Genomic DNA, 16,442 nt, shown 5'->3' with positions numbered 1-16,442 from the left:
AAAAAAAAAAAAAAAAAAAAAAAAAAAAAAAAAAAAAAAAAAAAAAAAAAGAAAGAAAGAAAAAAGAAATTACCCAGTCTGGCTAGTTACAGTGACACATGCCTGTAATCCCAGCAGCTCAGGAGGCTAAGGTAGGAGGATCACAAGTTTGAGGCCAGCCTAAGCAACTTACAAGGCCCTAAGCAACTTATCGAGAACTTCTCTCAAAATCAAAAAATAAAAAAAGCTGGGAATGTGGCTCAGTGATTACGCACCCCAGGGTTCAATCACTGGTTAAAAAAAAGGGAAAAGAAAGGAAATCACCCAGTCTGTGGCATTCTATTTAGTAGAACAAAACAGATTAAATAAGATATTGTAAAAGTGTCAAGAAGTGATCATTATGATTTATCACTGAAATGAAACTTATTTTAGAAGCAGAAACTCACAAAACAGTATGATATAAATTTGATACTTGTGATGTAAAAATTTCTCATCCCAGGAATGACTACTAGTATCAAAACTCAGAAAACATTTGTGAGGAGTTTTGAAGGAAATCCTGGCATCAATAACAGAACATTCCACCTCCCTTATTTTTCTCTCACTCACTCATCCTGGGTAAGGAAAGAAATAGGCCTCCTACCAAAGCATTAGGAAATGGGGTCTCCTGACAACAGTGGTGTGAGTGAGCCATCTGAGCAGAGGATTTTTCAATCCCAGACAAACATTCATATGACTGTGGCCTTGGCAGACAGTATGCACCTCATGAGAGGCCCTAATCCAGACTTCTATCCTCAAAACTTAAGTTATAAATGGTTGTTGTTTTAAGCACTGGGGTAATCTATTATGCAGCAATAGATACCTGGCATTAAAAAACAAAAAACAAAATAAACACTAAAGTTAGGAAGTTTTACATTTGCCAAGATTATAATCCATAAAACTGGGTTAACTGGTTTTCAAGAAGAAAAGATCATTAAAACTTCCTGATCCTACTTGTTTCCTTAACTATCCTGAATATGATCTCAAAACTGTTTTTTCTCTCTACAATTAATCCAAAGTAACAAAACAAGATTACGAGTAATCTGAATGTATCAAAGGTATTAAGCTTCCTATAAAAAATTATATAATAGTAAAATATATATGTGAAATCCATAACAGAAAGATATCAAATAGGAACAAAACTTGAGTAAATATTTATTGCATACCTAGCACATCTGATGGTCTGGAGAAATCCTAGACAATCTTAAGCAAAAACAGTACAACTTCTTAAAAAAAAAAAAAAATTTAAAGCTCTTGACAGGGGAGAGTCTTCAGTTTCACTAATCCTTTACATGAAGGACAAGTTAGCCTAGGATGAATGAAGTTCAGAATTTTTCTGAAATTGTGACATTGGTGGGAAAGTCATAACACTATATTTTAATGTCTCCACCTTTATCTTTATCTACCTGGGAAGTCTTACAGCACAACTTTAAAATATGATTATTCTGATTTTCCAAGTTTAGGTATGGTAAGAAGGGTAAATAGTTGTAACAATGATAAAAAGGAAAAAAAATCTGAAAAATATAGTTTTGGTTAAATTGGCTTTAACTTTGGATGGGCCCAGGTGGTCTGACACAAAACGGACTCCTCTGCCAGCTCCTGCAGGTTTTTCCTGGGGAAGGTTGCAGCCTACCGTCATCTGTCCAGTGACTCAGGATTAAACTTAGCAGTCATCCTTGAATGAGTCCTCCTACTTCCTTATTCTGCACTTGCAATCTGTTCGCAAGCCCCATCCTTTAAGCTCTGCCATGTCTCACCATCTTTTAGTGCCACAATCTTTTTTTTTTTTTTTTTTTTGAGTACCAAGGATTGAACCCAGGCTCTTAACCTCTGAGCCACATCCTCAGCCCTTTTTTCCTTTTTTATATTTTATTTAGAGACAGGGTCTCAACGAGTTGCTTATTTAGGGCCTCGCTAAATTGCTAAGGCTGACTTTGAACTTACAATCCTCCTGCCTCAGCCTCCTAAGCCACTGGGATTACAGGTATGTGCCACCATGCCTGCCTCAAGTGACTCAATCTTAATCCAAGCTACTGTCAGTCCTGGAGTGATAACAAGCCTGTTCACTTATTTCCTTGCTTCTAACCAACAGTTCAAATATCTTTTAAAACAAATTAATTCATAATCACTCCTGTAATTAAAACCCTTGAGTGCCCTCCCACTATACTTGGAATAAAATTCCACCTCCTTACCATGGCTCATAAAGCCCCACTGAACTTTTCTCATCATTCAGGTGTCTCACTAATATGTTAACAGCTTCTCTGGGAGGCAACTCTTAATTAGCTATCTTTCCACCCCAAGTTCTTACTGCCTATCTAACCTACTAAAATAAAAGCTTGATGAGAGCAAGGACCATGTTTGTCTTAGTTACTAGTTTACTCCACACCTAGAGTAGCACCTGTCATACATAGTAATACAGTGGGGTTCAACATGCAGTTGTTAAGTAAATGTGTATAATAATAAAAATTATTGTAGCAGCAATTTACTGGCTGAAATGCACCAGGCATTTTTATCATAATCCTCCAAAACAACTATAAAATGTAGAAATGAATTATATTTCTGTTGTAATAAAAAGAGGTAATTTGCAGGTTACTCAAATTATCTCTTTTTTTCCCTGTAAAAGGGCAGAACCAGGAAGTAAATCTGTACTTTTCCTATCCCAGTGATTGTCAATGTATTCTCCACAGCAATCCCATCTACTGCCCCAATAATCCTTTCTTACTGAAGAAAGTGTCAGGCAGAACAACTCTGCACTAGACACTGCTTACAAATTTACCATGGCACATATTCTCTGTCATTATATAAGAGATAAGAGACAATAACTACAGAAATTAAAAGGCTTTCTTCCTAGAGAGTCTTACAAAGCAGTGAATGACTTTACTGGAAGAGAACCACATGGCATAGATATTCTAAAGCATCTTTCCTTTGTGTGGGATACAAAACTAAATGATTTCTAAAGAACATTCCAATTCAGTTTGTAAATTGGTTCTATACCAATAATTTTAGTATAGTCTAGTCTTCGACAATAATTATAAATATATATAAAATTATCACTTATTGCTTCAAAGACTGAGAATATAAAGGCAAAATGAGATTTGGAAACTGCACCCGGTGAGCAGTAAAGCAAAGAAGTTGCAATACCTCCCATTTTAACCACACACACTTCCTTCCTCCCACGAAGCCTTGTACGACAGGGAACCATGGTCAACCCTTAACCAACACTGTGTGCAGCACCAACTAGTCAGAAGGTGCTGAACAAAGGTAAGGAAAGAATCTGGCACCGCGCTATGTAGGATGTAGCAAGGTACACAAATGAAAGTTCTATTTTAAATGGTAAATGCACAGTTTCCTGGCAAACAAGCATATTTTCAGATAATATCTGCAAAGAAGTCAAGAGAAGTTACTTGATTTCCTGTAAGCCTGGGAGAATGTGACAAGGTATGGAACTAGGGATTGTGCTTTACACACACACACATACACACACACACACACACAGATACATGATATTAAGCAATAAAACAAGGTTTAAAACATTGCTAGAATTACAAAAAAGGTAAATTAGGACAATTCTTAGTATGACAAAAGGATTCATCATAGGTTCACTTTATTTTTACAATTCACATAAATAGTAATGTAATTTACAAACACTCCTTCCAGAAACAGATCTATTGAATATATTTAAATATACTCTCAGAGGTCATGAACCAAAAAAAAAAAAAAAATTCTTTTTTCATCAGCTTCCATCTAAAAATGTTTTCTCTCAAAGTTACTCTAAAAATTTTTAAGCTATCACAGCAAACTACCTATGTGCCCTACAGCGTTCCAGAATAAACACCCCTTCTCTTCCGGTAACACATCTCTTCTTTTACACAATCAGTGCATGACCATAAGTGTCCCTCTTACATGTCAATTTGCATTTGCACCTAAGTGGCTAAATCTAGTCTCCCACATTCATCCCTTGCTCTGCTAGAGTGCCGAGGACTGAACATTCACACCCAGAAACACATTCTTTCAGACCTCACTTAACATTCCCTTTCCATCTCTACTTCTTTAATCTTATTCCCATCCATACTATCTTTGCCTTTTTTCACTTCTTGATATTTTCTTTTTCAGGAATAATTATCAATTTCCTGGATCTGTGAAACAAGCAAAGTTCCCTATAATTAAGAAATAGTATTTAGGCCCTTTTAAACTTTGTAATATGAAAAAAATTGAAATCCATGGGTCAAAGGGGCACCCAAGGTAATAATCCATTACTAAGTTTCTCAAGTAACCTACAATTTTCTAGTATTTTGAAATGGCACCAGTGCAGACCTTGTTTTAATCTTACCTTTGTCAATAACTCACTGTGACTTTGGCCAAATAATAACTTCCCTAAGTCTCATTTTCCACACAAGTATTTGCTGGTTAAGATTAAATGTTCACACTTTACTGAGGTATGAAGATAAAATGTGAAGTTAAGGTATTTTGGAAACTAAAAAATCATGCTCAGTAGTCTCTGCACTTATCCTGGAGCTCATTTGCCAATAAAAACTGATATAAAAACATAATGAGTATGCTACAAAGAATTCAAGGAAAAAAGTGATATGAAATAAAAGAAAGGGGTGGGGGCAAATGGAAAAGATGCTACGGAAATCAGGTGCTGTGTCATAGTCATCTGATAGGTATCCTCAGTGAAGCATCTTTATATGAAGAATGAAATAAACAGCAATATCACAAAATCAGTGTTGGTAAGAAACTTAGGATTCATTCCAATGAAATGCACATATAGAATGTAAATTATCTTTAAATGTCCTCACATTTCCAGTCTCTGCTCTACCAATTGCAATTAAGGAACTTACTTCCTTAGGCAATCATTTTATGATCTATATAAATATAATTGATCAAGCTTATAAATCTGTGCTCAAAATGTTTTCACTTAGAACAAAAGAAGCAAAAATATCTTGAATTGTATATAAATTTATCTACATTTTCTACAACCATACGTGCTACTATGAGATCAGAGCCTTTGAACCTTAAATACAAGAATAAAGATCTGAAATAAAAATCTCTGGTTCAAAACAATTTTAGCACATTCGATTATCTCCTTGTCCAATTCTCACAAGATGAGCAAAGAAATAAAAATAGAGAAACACTGTCAGTGCTGGAAGCCAGGGATGGATACCAGTCACACAAAATACTAAAACAATTTCTTCAAAATACAGTTCAAGCAAGACCACCCTGAGAGGAAGCTGGCCAACCATATGCTGTGGAAAAGTCCAATGAGAGAGAAAGTAGAAGAGGGGAAACTTAAGTTCTCAAGACTTCAGAAAACGTATTAGGTGCCAGAGCCTAGTGACAGCAAGAATTTTAGGATGAGTTCACACTCATCTAAGATTTCATATAAACAACCATTGAAGCTAGTTCCAAATCACAGGAATTATTCAGTTAGAGATGGAGGAACACTCACTGCTTTAGTTACTTCTGGGCTACCAAATATATAAAAGAAACTTGGGGCTGGGGAGATAGCTCAGTTGGTAGAGTGCTTGCCTCGTAAGCACAAGGCCCTGGGTTCAATCCCCAGCACCGCAAAAAAAAAACAAAAAACAAAAAACAAAACTTGGTCAGTTTCTTAAAAGACAGATCAAATACTACAGTAATCTCTTAAGGTTATCTCAGACTACTGTTTCATAACAACTGGAATGGAATATAGCAAACTAAAGTTCCTTCTGTCAGAATTAATCTATAGTTTCTCCTCCTTGCAGCTGAACTTTCAAAGGCCTGTTCTGAGGCTCATAGCATCTTTGACAGAATTCATCTTACTAACCCTAACCAGACCCCTATCAGAGACCCTGATATCAGAGGAAAATCATCTGACCTCTATCAGAGAAAAATCAGACTTTCTATGGAATAATATCCTGTGAAATGATAAAATACACAGAAAACATTAGACTATTTCTACTTTTTTTGTTTTCACTAAGATTCAAGAATATAGTACACTGAAAAGGAAAAACTAGAGATTAGATAAACTTACTTACTTTACATGTACTTATTTTTACAATTGTCCTGGCTGTGATGTTTAATTCCCCTACTACATTATGACCTTAAACAGGTAGAAATCATTATTTTACTCAGCTCTGAATTCACAATACTTGATGCTTGAGATAGCAAAGTACTGGAATACAGTAAAGGTTTACTGAATGAATGAGCAAAGTCACAAATTAAGGTGATTCTATCAGAGCTAGGATTCTTAATATAATTACAATAGTTTTTATTCTCAATAGCCTTGATATTAAAATTCTTCTAATTCTTACATTTCTTTATTCTAATATCTATAGCATAAGTTTTAGATTATCAGTGAGCTATAGATAATAAGCAAACAATAAATTACTGCTTCCTAACATTGCTGAGCTTTATTAAATCCTCAAAATATTTCCTTTTAAATAAATAAATTTCAATTAACAACCAATTCTATTGATACCATGTGGCTAATACAACAAAAATCTTCACAGAAATAGCATATAAGTAGTAATGTAAAAACTGTTTTCCTATTTCCTACAAAAGAGCCCTTTGGAATGATCTTGAAACATCTGTTTTCCAAATATCAGACCAACCTGAACAGGGCACACAAACAGGAAAATGCTAATCTTATTATTTGGAGAAAAGCAGAAAGAGCAAAAATGGATTTTTCAAAGGAAGATTACTGGTGTTTACTAGAGTAGCACTTTACTAGTTGCTGGCTTGTTAAAAATCAAAATATAAAATATTGTTTATAAAATTCAGGCAGATATTACATGTCAATAAATATATGACTCACTTACAGTGAAGCCTACTTTCTACAAGAAACTTTAATTGGGGACCATAGATTTCAAGGTCAGTGACCGCACCACAAATTTGAGATGTGTTTGGCCCTTGTCATTGTCTAGAAACAATTCAACACATCATTATTTTATACCACTCCTACTACTCTGCAAGACAGAGCACTCCACTCATAAAACTGGCAACCAATGATCAGAATGATTGCAAAAGAGAAAGAGATTCAAAAGTTTCACTGAATTCCAAGAGAAGTTTCTTAAGTTTTCAGAGGCCTTGGTGTTTTATAAAGTATGAGAACTAGTGCCCTAGCCTGGTGGATTTTGATCCTTACAACTTCTGGATACTCACTATTTGAGGCACTGGGCATATAAAAATTAATAAATACTATATTAAGAAGTTTACTGACTGGTGATGGATAAGAGTTGCACATTGGGTCATCTGCATTAGTAGCTAGTTACTCCTGGCCTGCAACACTTCATACAAAGAGGCACTGGGAAACAAAAGTCAAGCATTCAATACTGTGTATATCACAAAGGAAGCATTTACTGGTGGCCTATTTTATCATCTACTTAAGGCCTGGTAAATTGGGATGACTTGGGAGTCCATATTTCTTCTCATTTGTTCATAACTTTTTGGTTACATTCCCAGCATCTGTTGCCTCTGTTTTTCATCCAACAGGTCTAATTTTGTTTGGTGATACATGTGGTTCCTGGAAAGCTGACTCAACCCAATTCTACTACTGGCTTTAATCCAGGCAAATCAGCACATTCCATGTTTCTGGCTACAATGACAGGTTTAGGGACAGGGAAGTGTACAAAACTAATTAATGACAGTGAATCTTCCGATCTTTCTGGGAATGTGGGGACAAAGATCAATGAGATCAGGAATGGTTAGCAGACATCTTGAGCTATTGGAGCATGAGTCTTAGAAGGAAACTTATGTCAAGAGAGGAAGAACAAAGACAAAAACCAACCAGTCCCTTAGAAACAGGCTTTTCAGTCAGGACAAGCAATGTATTCCCTTTATTATATCACTTTGAGTTCAGGTTTCTGGTACATGTAAATCCATAGTTCGCTGCTATGCCTTCTGTACCTAATTCCTTATGTTAACATAACAATATATTATAACCAGGTTTGTTACATAATGAAATGGCATACATGAAAATCATGTAAAATAGAGAGCATTAATTCCTTAGTCTATGGACCTACCAAGCTTGGTTGGCCTTTTAGCTTCCAGTGGGACATGAGTGGACGCTTGGGAAGGGAGCCTGCAGTACTGTTGCCATCAGGCAACTCTGATACATGTCCCTCCTACCTGACACCATTAAAATTGACTAACTATCTATAGCTACAGAGAGGAGGAACTATTTTCTATTCCTTACGTGACTTTGGAAAAAGATGCCTCACTCAATATTGGCATACTGAGGAAAAACGATTATGGTTGATTTAATTACACTTCAAAACTATCATGTTGGCAAAAAAACTCAAAACAATAAACATGTGGCGCATGCCTGTAATCCCAGTGGCTCTGGAGGCTGTGTCAGGAGGATTGCGAGTTTAAAGCCAGCCTCAGCAACCTCAGCAACTTAGCGAGGCCCTAAGCAAATTGGCGAGACCCTGCCTCCAAATAAAATACAACAAAAGGGCTGGGGCTGTGACTCAGTGGTTAAGTGCCCCTGTACCAAAACAAAAACAAACAAAACAATAAACATCTATCCTACTTCCTTTACCATTCATATACAAAAATAATTATGTATATTCACTTTTTTTTGGCTCACTCTTACATAATCTTACCTACAAATATTTTAGAATGCATCTCCCTGGAATATAGGACACTTTTCTACAGAACTACAATATTATTGCATGAACTCCCTAATGTCACATATGTAGGCTATATTAAAAATTTTCCAATTATTTCAAAAACATCTCCTATAGCTGGCTCTTTGAACTACAGTCAACGTTCATGAATTCTTATTTGCTTTCTATGTCTTTTTGGTTTTGACACGAGAAATGAAACTCTATATATTTATATTTTCCAAAAATATTTAATGAAATTTACCTGGTCAAATGAGAGATGTTTTTCTCTAAATTTTACTCCACAAACTTCTACAGAATATTCCTAAGGGGAAAACCCACCTGGGGGGCTGAGAAGCTGAAGAACTTCAGTATGTTCCATAGCCTGTAGGAAGTCGCTCAATTCCATTACCGTACAACCTTTTTCACCCATTAGTTTTAGTAAACAGAGGCTTGGGCTTCCTTCAGGCTCCAATACCTTAAGAGAACACTGCTCCAGGTCCAGACAACTGAAAATGACAAATTTATTCAAGTCAATAACCTTTTTCCAGAATGATACATCTAAATATCTGAACCATTCCAGGTAAGGAATTAACCACAAGTTGGTGTGTGTGAGCAGCTATTTACTTTATCAATGTTAGTGTTCTTTCCTCCTCCTTTAGCATTTCCTCCTCCTCCTTCTCTTTACTCCCTTCTCCCACTCAGTTCCCATAGTTATTAAGGCAGGAGAGTGCAAGAGAAATCTTGAAGCAGGAATGTGAGAGAAATTCAGCCTGGATAGTCATCAAAATTTTTGTCTTTCATATGAAAATAAGGACTAGGAAGACCAGAAAAAAAATTGTTTTTAACTCCTTCTTTGAAGATAATGAAGCACAAGATGACCCAAAATGAAGGTGCTAAAAGGTTAAATTCTGCTGCCTTTTGAAAGGAGTATGCCTTCATTCCATTAGGCAGTTACAATATCCTAAATCATGGCACATGAACAAATATCACTAGTGCTAGTGGTGCTCTGGAGAGAAAGAGAAGCCAATGTCTCAAAAATGTCACTAGATAGAACCAGCAATGTTACAAAGTTGGCAAATGGAAAACATTTAAAATTCCCAAGTCAAAGAACATACATGGAAATAATATAAGGATTACTAAGCTTTTTTTAAATTTACAACATAATGAGTTTATATTTAATATGTACTTCTCACCATGGGGCTGTTACTTGATTAATACAAAGGTTGTTTTGCTTACATTGAATCTCTTCCAATGTCAATGTAAAGGTTTCTTTTTTTACATTAAATCTTTTCTCCATTTCAGTATTAGATACATTAAATACATTTTTTCCAAACTTTTTTTTCCCCTAGAGATAAACATTTCAATTTTGGCCATTTGATATCTATACACAATATTAACTTGGGAAGTAAGACAAATATATAATAAAAACATGGAGAAAAAGACTCCTTAAGGATTCAGGAGGCAGTGATGGTAACAGTGGAGATTTGCTTGATTCTTGGCAAGAGACTCCTCCTTCCTATTTCATGTGCTTTGAGAATTCTGAAACTATCAACTACTACTTCTGCATATTTATACCATCCCATGTCTTTGACCTTTTTCTAAGCAGCAAATACAATTTACAGGTTGCAGTTTTCAGTACATTATTTGTTATAAAGAAAACATTTTTTTTTTTTTTCTCATTTAACAAATGTCTATTTGGTCTCATGGGAAACAACCAAGAATATGAAACCATTACTGTTCATTGGGAAGTTTTCAGACTAAAGTTCAGGTTTATCCTCAATAACACAAAAGTTTTCAGGGTGAAGTTTGACCCGGGAGACCTTTGAAAGTTACATCTGTCCATTCTGTTTTTGTGCATACACACCAAGGCAAACACAAATGCCTGTTATGCTGAGAACCACACCTAACGAGAGCATTTGTATTCCATGCTTCTGCTGCTTCAACAACTGGCAGAACCAAAAGCAATGAAATGAGCACTAAAAACACTTGTGTTGGAATTGAGGTCATGATGTTGTATCTTGAAGGCTTAGAAATGGTATATATAGAAATCTATCTCGGGCTGGGGTTATGGCTTAGTGGTAGCATGCTTTCCTAGCACACGCCAGGCCCTTGGTTTGATCCTCAGCATCACATAAAAATAAAATAAAAGTACTATGTCCACCTACAACCAAATATATATATATATATATATATATATATATATATATATATATATATATATAAATAAAATCTATCTGACTTGAAATATTCCCCTTTTCGGAGCTCCGGATGCTGAGGTTAAGAGAGTACACGACACCACCGTCTGGGAAGCCATCATTATGGGAATCAGGATTACTAAGTTTTTAAATAATCAGAATGAGCTTTTTTAAAAATAAGATACTATATGCTAAATATACTTGCTTTAGGATTCAGAAGTTTGCCAGGATCTGATATATGAAATTAAGAAGTCATCTCATCAAATCTGATGCTTTAACTTCTTAACTTTGACTTTTCTTCTCCTTGAAGAATGAAGACCAAATTGAGATAGTCTATTTCTCTTCCAATACAAGAGGCAAAGAGAAAAGCAAGATTCTGGGTCTCCCTTCATTGTACTGATTTTCTGCAAGGGCACTGGCTTTCAGCTAAGGTGATGCATGCAAATACCCAACTTTTATCTTTCTTTCCTTAGTTATATTCCTTTAAGTGTGCTTCCTGAGTCCTAATTTGGAATTTTTGAATTACACTTAAAAAACTGCTTTATTACAGAAATGAATGGGCTTTGCTTTTAGAAAATCAAATGGAACATACTATAATGGCCTTTTGGGTATAAACCACAGAAATGCTTTCAGGTCCTTCTGTTTCTCCTCTTGGTACATTTACTCTCTGGAATCTTCATTTATTAATTCAATTTATTTATTAATCACCCAAAATAGATCATTTTTTTTTCTGGGTATTGAGGACAGAATAGCAAACAAAATTTCTACCCTCCTGGATTTTTCACTTTAGAGAAGGACAGATCTCTCTCTCACAGACACACCTCTCTCTCTCTCTCTCTTTTAAGTACTGAGGATTGAACCTAGGGACACTGAACCACTGAGTCACATCTCCTGTCCACCCTCCCATTTTTTTTTTTTTTTTTTTTGAGTCAGGGTCTTGTTAAGTTGCTTAGGGCCTTGCTAGCTTGCTGAGGCTCGCTTGGAACTCTCAATCCACACATGCCTCAGTCTCCTGAGCTGCTGGGATTGCAGGTGTGCACTGCCATGCCCAGCACATCTCGACATGTATCCATCTATCCAATGGTGGTAAGTGTGTGGGAGAAAACTAAGGCAAAGCAAGAGGAGAAGAAATACTGGAGCAGATGTATGGGGTAATTTCAAATATAATCAGTAAAGTCCTCATCCAGAGGATGATTTTAAGCAAACACTTGAAAGGTAGACAACAAATCATATAGTTACTTGTGGAGACCATCTCATTCTGAGCAAGCAGCAAGTACAAAGACCCTACTGTGTTCAGGGGAGAGCAAGAAAGCATGACTACAGGAGGGAGGGAGAGGGAGGGAGGTAGGGAGGGAGGGAGAGGGGGAGAGGGAGGGAGGGAGGGAGGGAGGGAGGGAGGGAGGGAGGGAGGGAGGGAGGGAGAGAGGGAGAGAGGGAGAGAGAGGGAGGGAGGGAGGGAGGGAGGGAAGGAGAGAGAGATTAACTGTAGGATATTAGGTCTAAGAGCTAACTAGTATCTAAATGGCATTTTTACGCCATTTAGATGGAAAAGCAACTGGAGGGTTTTGAGGAGAGGATGGACAAAATATGATTTAATGTTTTTTAAAGAATCTTCTATGCTGAGAACAGACCGGGAGTAGGGGCAAAGCAAAAGGAGGAAGAAGTTGAGTGGTTATTGGAATAATTCAGGTGAGAGACAGTGGTAGCTTGGCCCAGTGTGGTAGATATGGAAGTTGGATACTAGATATATACTGAGGATTTGAAGACAAAAATAACATATCTAGGAGCAGAATCAGGAATGACTGATTTTTTTGCAACTGGAAGGATGTAGCTGCCATTTATAGAGATGCAGAAAACTGGGGTGGGGAGATAGCTCAGTCGGTAAAGTGCTTGCCTTATAAGCACAAGGCCCTGGGTTTGATCCCCAGCACCAAAAAAAAAAAAAAAAAAAAAAAAAGAGAGAGATGCAGAAAACTGAGAGAAAGAGGTTTGTGGGAGGAGACATGTTAAGTTGCAGATGTTACATTTAAGATATCTAAGAGACACTCAAGAGGAGATGCCAAACAGACATCGACATACACCTGGGGATTCAAAGCAGAGATATTGGGAGCAATCAACTTAATTATATATAAAGCCATATGACTGAAGAATAACACCAGGAGACTAGGTTAAAAAACAAAACATAAAGAGATACAAAGTCTGAGCCCTAAGGTTATTATAAATTAAAAAACAAGAGATGGAGAGGAGGGAACCTTTAGCTAGAACTTTTATATATATTCTCATTCCTGTTATAAGCTGAGCGAGGGCAGGATTTCTGTTGCTAAAGAAGCACCTTCTACATAAATGCATGCAATGACTGATGGTTTTTCCTTGGGGCATGTTACGCAGTCCCATTTCTTAGCTTCTGACTGGGCATAATTCAGGAATTTTAGAGGCCCCCACCCCCCAATCTCTGCCTATCCCTGAAGCTTACAATTTACACTATGTGCAAGACACTCAGACTCAGAATCTGTGCCCATCTACACTCACAGCAGTGTCCAATATTAGATCAGTTTGGAACAGAATCATGGCTGGTTTTCATGTAGGGCTTTCCATATACATGGTCTAAGTAAGTAAACCGTAAGTAAGCAATCATTCTGAGTCATCAATAACCACCTGAAAATATTTACAATTATTCCTAATTCCTGGTGGATGGCTCTGAAAGGACTTTTCCTGTGGTTTATTTATTCATATTCTTAAGTAAATTCTCATCTAATTTGAGGAAAGGTATAGAGGCAGGAAAAAAGTAAAGAGAGAAGAAACAAAAGAGGCAACTTTCAAGATATTTGGGCTGTGACTCTAGTGACTCCAAACTCTTCACATCCTTTTGTGACTTGTTCACTCGGATCAGACTCTCTCACTACAAGTCTTGTCTAACACTAGAGAAAAATACTCTTAGAGAAAAATACTCTATGATCACAGATGCTCTTCTCCCATCAGTATGAAACCACTTTAACATAAGCTTTTATGGTCTTAAATAGACTTAAGAATCACCAGCTATTCCAGACCCTTGGTTGTCACTCTCCAGTCCCTAAGTTTCCAGTGCTAACTTCTATAATGGCAGCTTAACTCTTATGATGTCAACAGATACAACCTTAAATATTTGCCAATTCTCCAACCGTTCCCACCCCAACTAACCTTTATCATCCTGGAAAACTGGTGTAACTCACCTGTCCCATCAGACTTCCCACCCAGAACACTCAGATTCACAAATGCATGCCCTTCTGTGCTTGTTACCTCTTGCTAGGCAATTACCCTCCTCTCTATACTACTCCACAGAAAAGTGGCCTCAAAGCTTTCACCAAACTCCCAAAGCTAACAGCATTTTGCAGCCTCTAGTGACTGAAGGCTTGGGAGGAAAATGTAACACCCAGCATCAGGTATTCACTCCTTTGAGATTCCAGCAGCCACACTTTTTACTGGCAAAGCCTTACTGACTTTCTTCCTTCACCACCAAGTGGTAGTCCTCTCTAAGAAGCCCAGATTCTTTCCTAACTAGATTCCTGATTAACACCATATTAAAATGGAGATCTGCCTCCAAAGACAGTTGGTGTGTGTGTATGTAGTGGGGCGAGTACTGGGGATTGAACTCTTAGCTCTACCACTTAGCTACATCCCCAGTCCTTTTTTTTCTGAAATTTTTTTTTTTTTTTTAACTTTGAGACAGGGTCTTCACCAAGTTGCTGAGGCTGGCCTGGATTTGTGATCTTACTGTCTCAGCCTCCTAAGTCACTGGGATTACAGGCAGATGTCACCACTCCCAAGATGACAATTTTTTACATTATGATAAGTCAAGAAATTCAGAAATTTGTGTACCTAAACTAACAGTATTCTTAATTTTCTCTGTACAGCTAAAAGCCTAGTGTTTTTTTTCTTAGAATAGAAAGAACTTACACCCTATGTCTGCTTGACTTTCCCAGCTTACCCTCCTTACCTCATTTCTGCATGGGAAATAATCCCAACTCATCATTACCTTCTGCCACAATCTCAACTTTGTAACTCAGGGGTGTTGGGAGGGTTAAAATAGATAATACGTGAAAACACTTCTTTGGTTATACTCTGTGCTCAAATAAAAAAAAAAAAACATTTTTATTATTATATTCAACATAGCAATTAATGTTACTGTGAATGTCACAAAATTCTAGCCCATTACTAGATAAACCCTTATGAAGAGGAATAAAATATTTAACTTTTTATCTTCTGGAATTTTTAGGTACTAGCAGGCACTCAATAGTTTCAATGATTGCCTCTTCTTAATTTAACAAGCACTTATTGTCTAAGACAAGTTCTATGCATAACAGTATTAGGCATTGACTTTTGTTCTTAAGGAGTTTTAAAGATGTGAACAAATAATGATAGTACAATATGAAGTGTGGTCACTTGAGAAGTTTAAAAAACTGCTAAGGGATTCAAAAGCAGGCCAAAGTAATAACAATGACATAGAGTGGTGGTTGTCTTAAGTATAGTTTTAGAAGCCCTGTTGCAGTTCCTGGACCCTTTCAGGAGGTTCACAGGTTAAAATGTTTTTTCATAATACTACGATTTTATTTAACTTTTTCATTCATTCTCTCAGAAGTTTCCAGGGTTGTTACCTGTCAATTTCAACAGACTGAATGCAGAGAAATATATAAAAGAATCCAATTTTTTTTTACTAAATCAAGACATTAGAGATTTTCAAAATGTGAATCAATGCTATTTTGCTAATTACTTTTTAAAATTTGTTTTGGACAAGTTTGCTTTTCTACAAAAGTGTTAACAATGTGCTGGGTTCTTTTTAAATAAATTAACGTCTTGGAAATTTCAAATGTGGTAAATCCCAGTATATATATGTATGTAATACATATAACCTGCATAAAGGCTCTCTGGGTCATATACATACATATAGATATACTTTGGGGGGGGGGGGGTTGCTGGGGTCCCAACCCAGGGTTTCACTCATTCTAGGATAACTGTACTAGAATAATTGTAAAGAGTCTTGAGACTCAAAACTTCAAGAATCGCTAACAGCGTGGACCCTTTCCTTATCAGGATTTTATTTTATTTTTTTAAATTTCTCTTTAGATGTTGATGGATGTTTCTTTTATTCATGTATTTATATGTGGTGCTGAGAATCGAACCCAGGGCCTCACACATGCTATAGGCAAGTGCTCTACCACTGAGCCACAACCCCAGCCCGTATCAGGATTTTCTTAATCGAGTTATGTTCATGGCGAAGTCAAGAAAAAAACCTGGTAACTCGGTTTGACGGAGGAAGATAGTGAGTTTAGATTCAATCTTTCCTTTTCTGTGCATAAAAACCTTCAGGAATCCCTGCACCCCAGTCCTTGGCTTCACTCCCTCTTCACCTGCACACCTGCCTCCCGACCTTCCTTAGCCTCTCAGGGGCAGGTCCACATCCCTTTCCTCTGCATTTAAGTTCTCTGGAATCAAGCCCAGACAGAATTTCATTCTCTCAATATCCTCCGGGGTCACTATCTTCCACTTATCGCTTTTAGCTCCAGGAACAGAGGGCAGGAAAAGGGTGCAGCGATCGCGGGGCCACTTCGGCCTCTCGCCCTCCACGTCCGGGACCCCACCTCGCACTCCTCGCATTCCCAGGACT

At 37.0% G+C, this 16,442-nt stretch overlaps 1 protein-coding gene and 1 pseudogene across 9 annotated transcripts in view; both read right to left on the bottom strand.

Annotated features, from left to right (window-relative positions):
• The window catches only part of MALT1 (MALT1 paracaspase), a 109,326-nt gene that overhangs the window by 47,437 nt on the left and 45,447 nt on the right, over positions 1–16,442 (bottom strand). For all 8 annotated transcript variants that reach the window (XR_013758705.1, XM_079108674.1, XM_079108673.1 and 5 more), the window contains exon 2: positions 8,946–9,112. Coding sequence is in view for 7 of the 8 variants with exons in the window: in XM_079108671.1 (XP_078964797.1) it covers positions 8,946–9,112 (167 nt within the window). In the remaining variant the exon portion in view is untranslated. The remainder of the gene's footprint in view (positions 1–8,945; positions 9,113–16,442) is intronic.
• LOC306642864 (small integral membrane protein 30-like) lies at positions 9,132–10,743 on the bottom strand (annotated as a pseudogene). Its single transcript has one exon. The product of its transcript is annotated as a small integral membrane protein 30-like (transcript).

This window comes from Sciurus vulgaris (assembly GCF_902686455.1).
Source record: "Sciurus vulgaris genome assembly, chromosome: 13".
Taxonomy (NCBI): Eukaryota; Metazoa; Chordata; class Mammalia; order Rodentia; family Sciuridae; genus Sciurus; species Sciurus vulgaris.
Note: the sequence above shows the minus strand (reverse complement) of the source record. Positions and strands in the feature narration are given on the sequence as shown.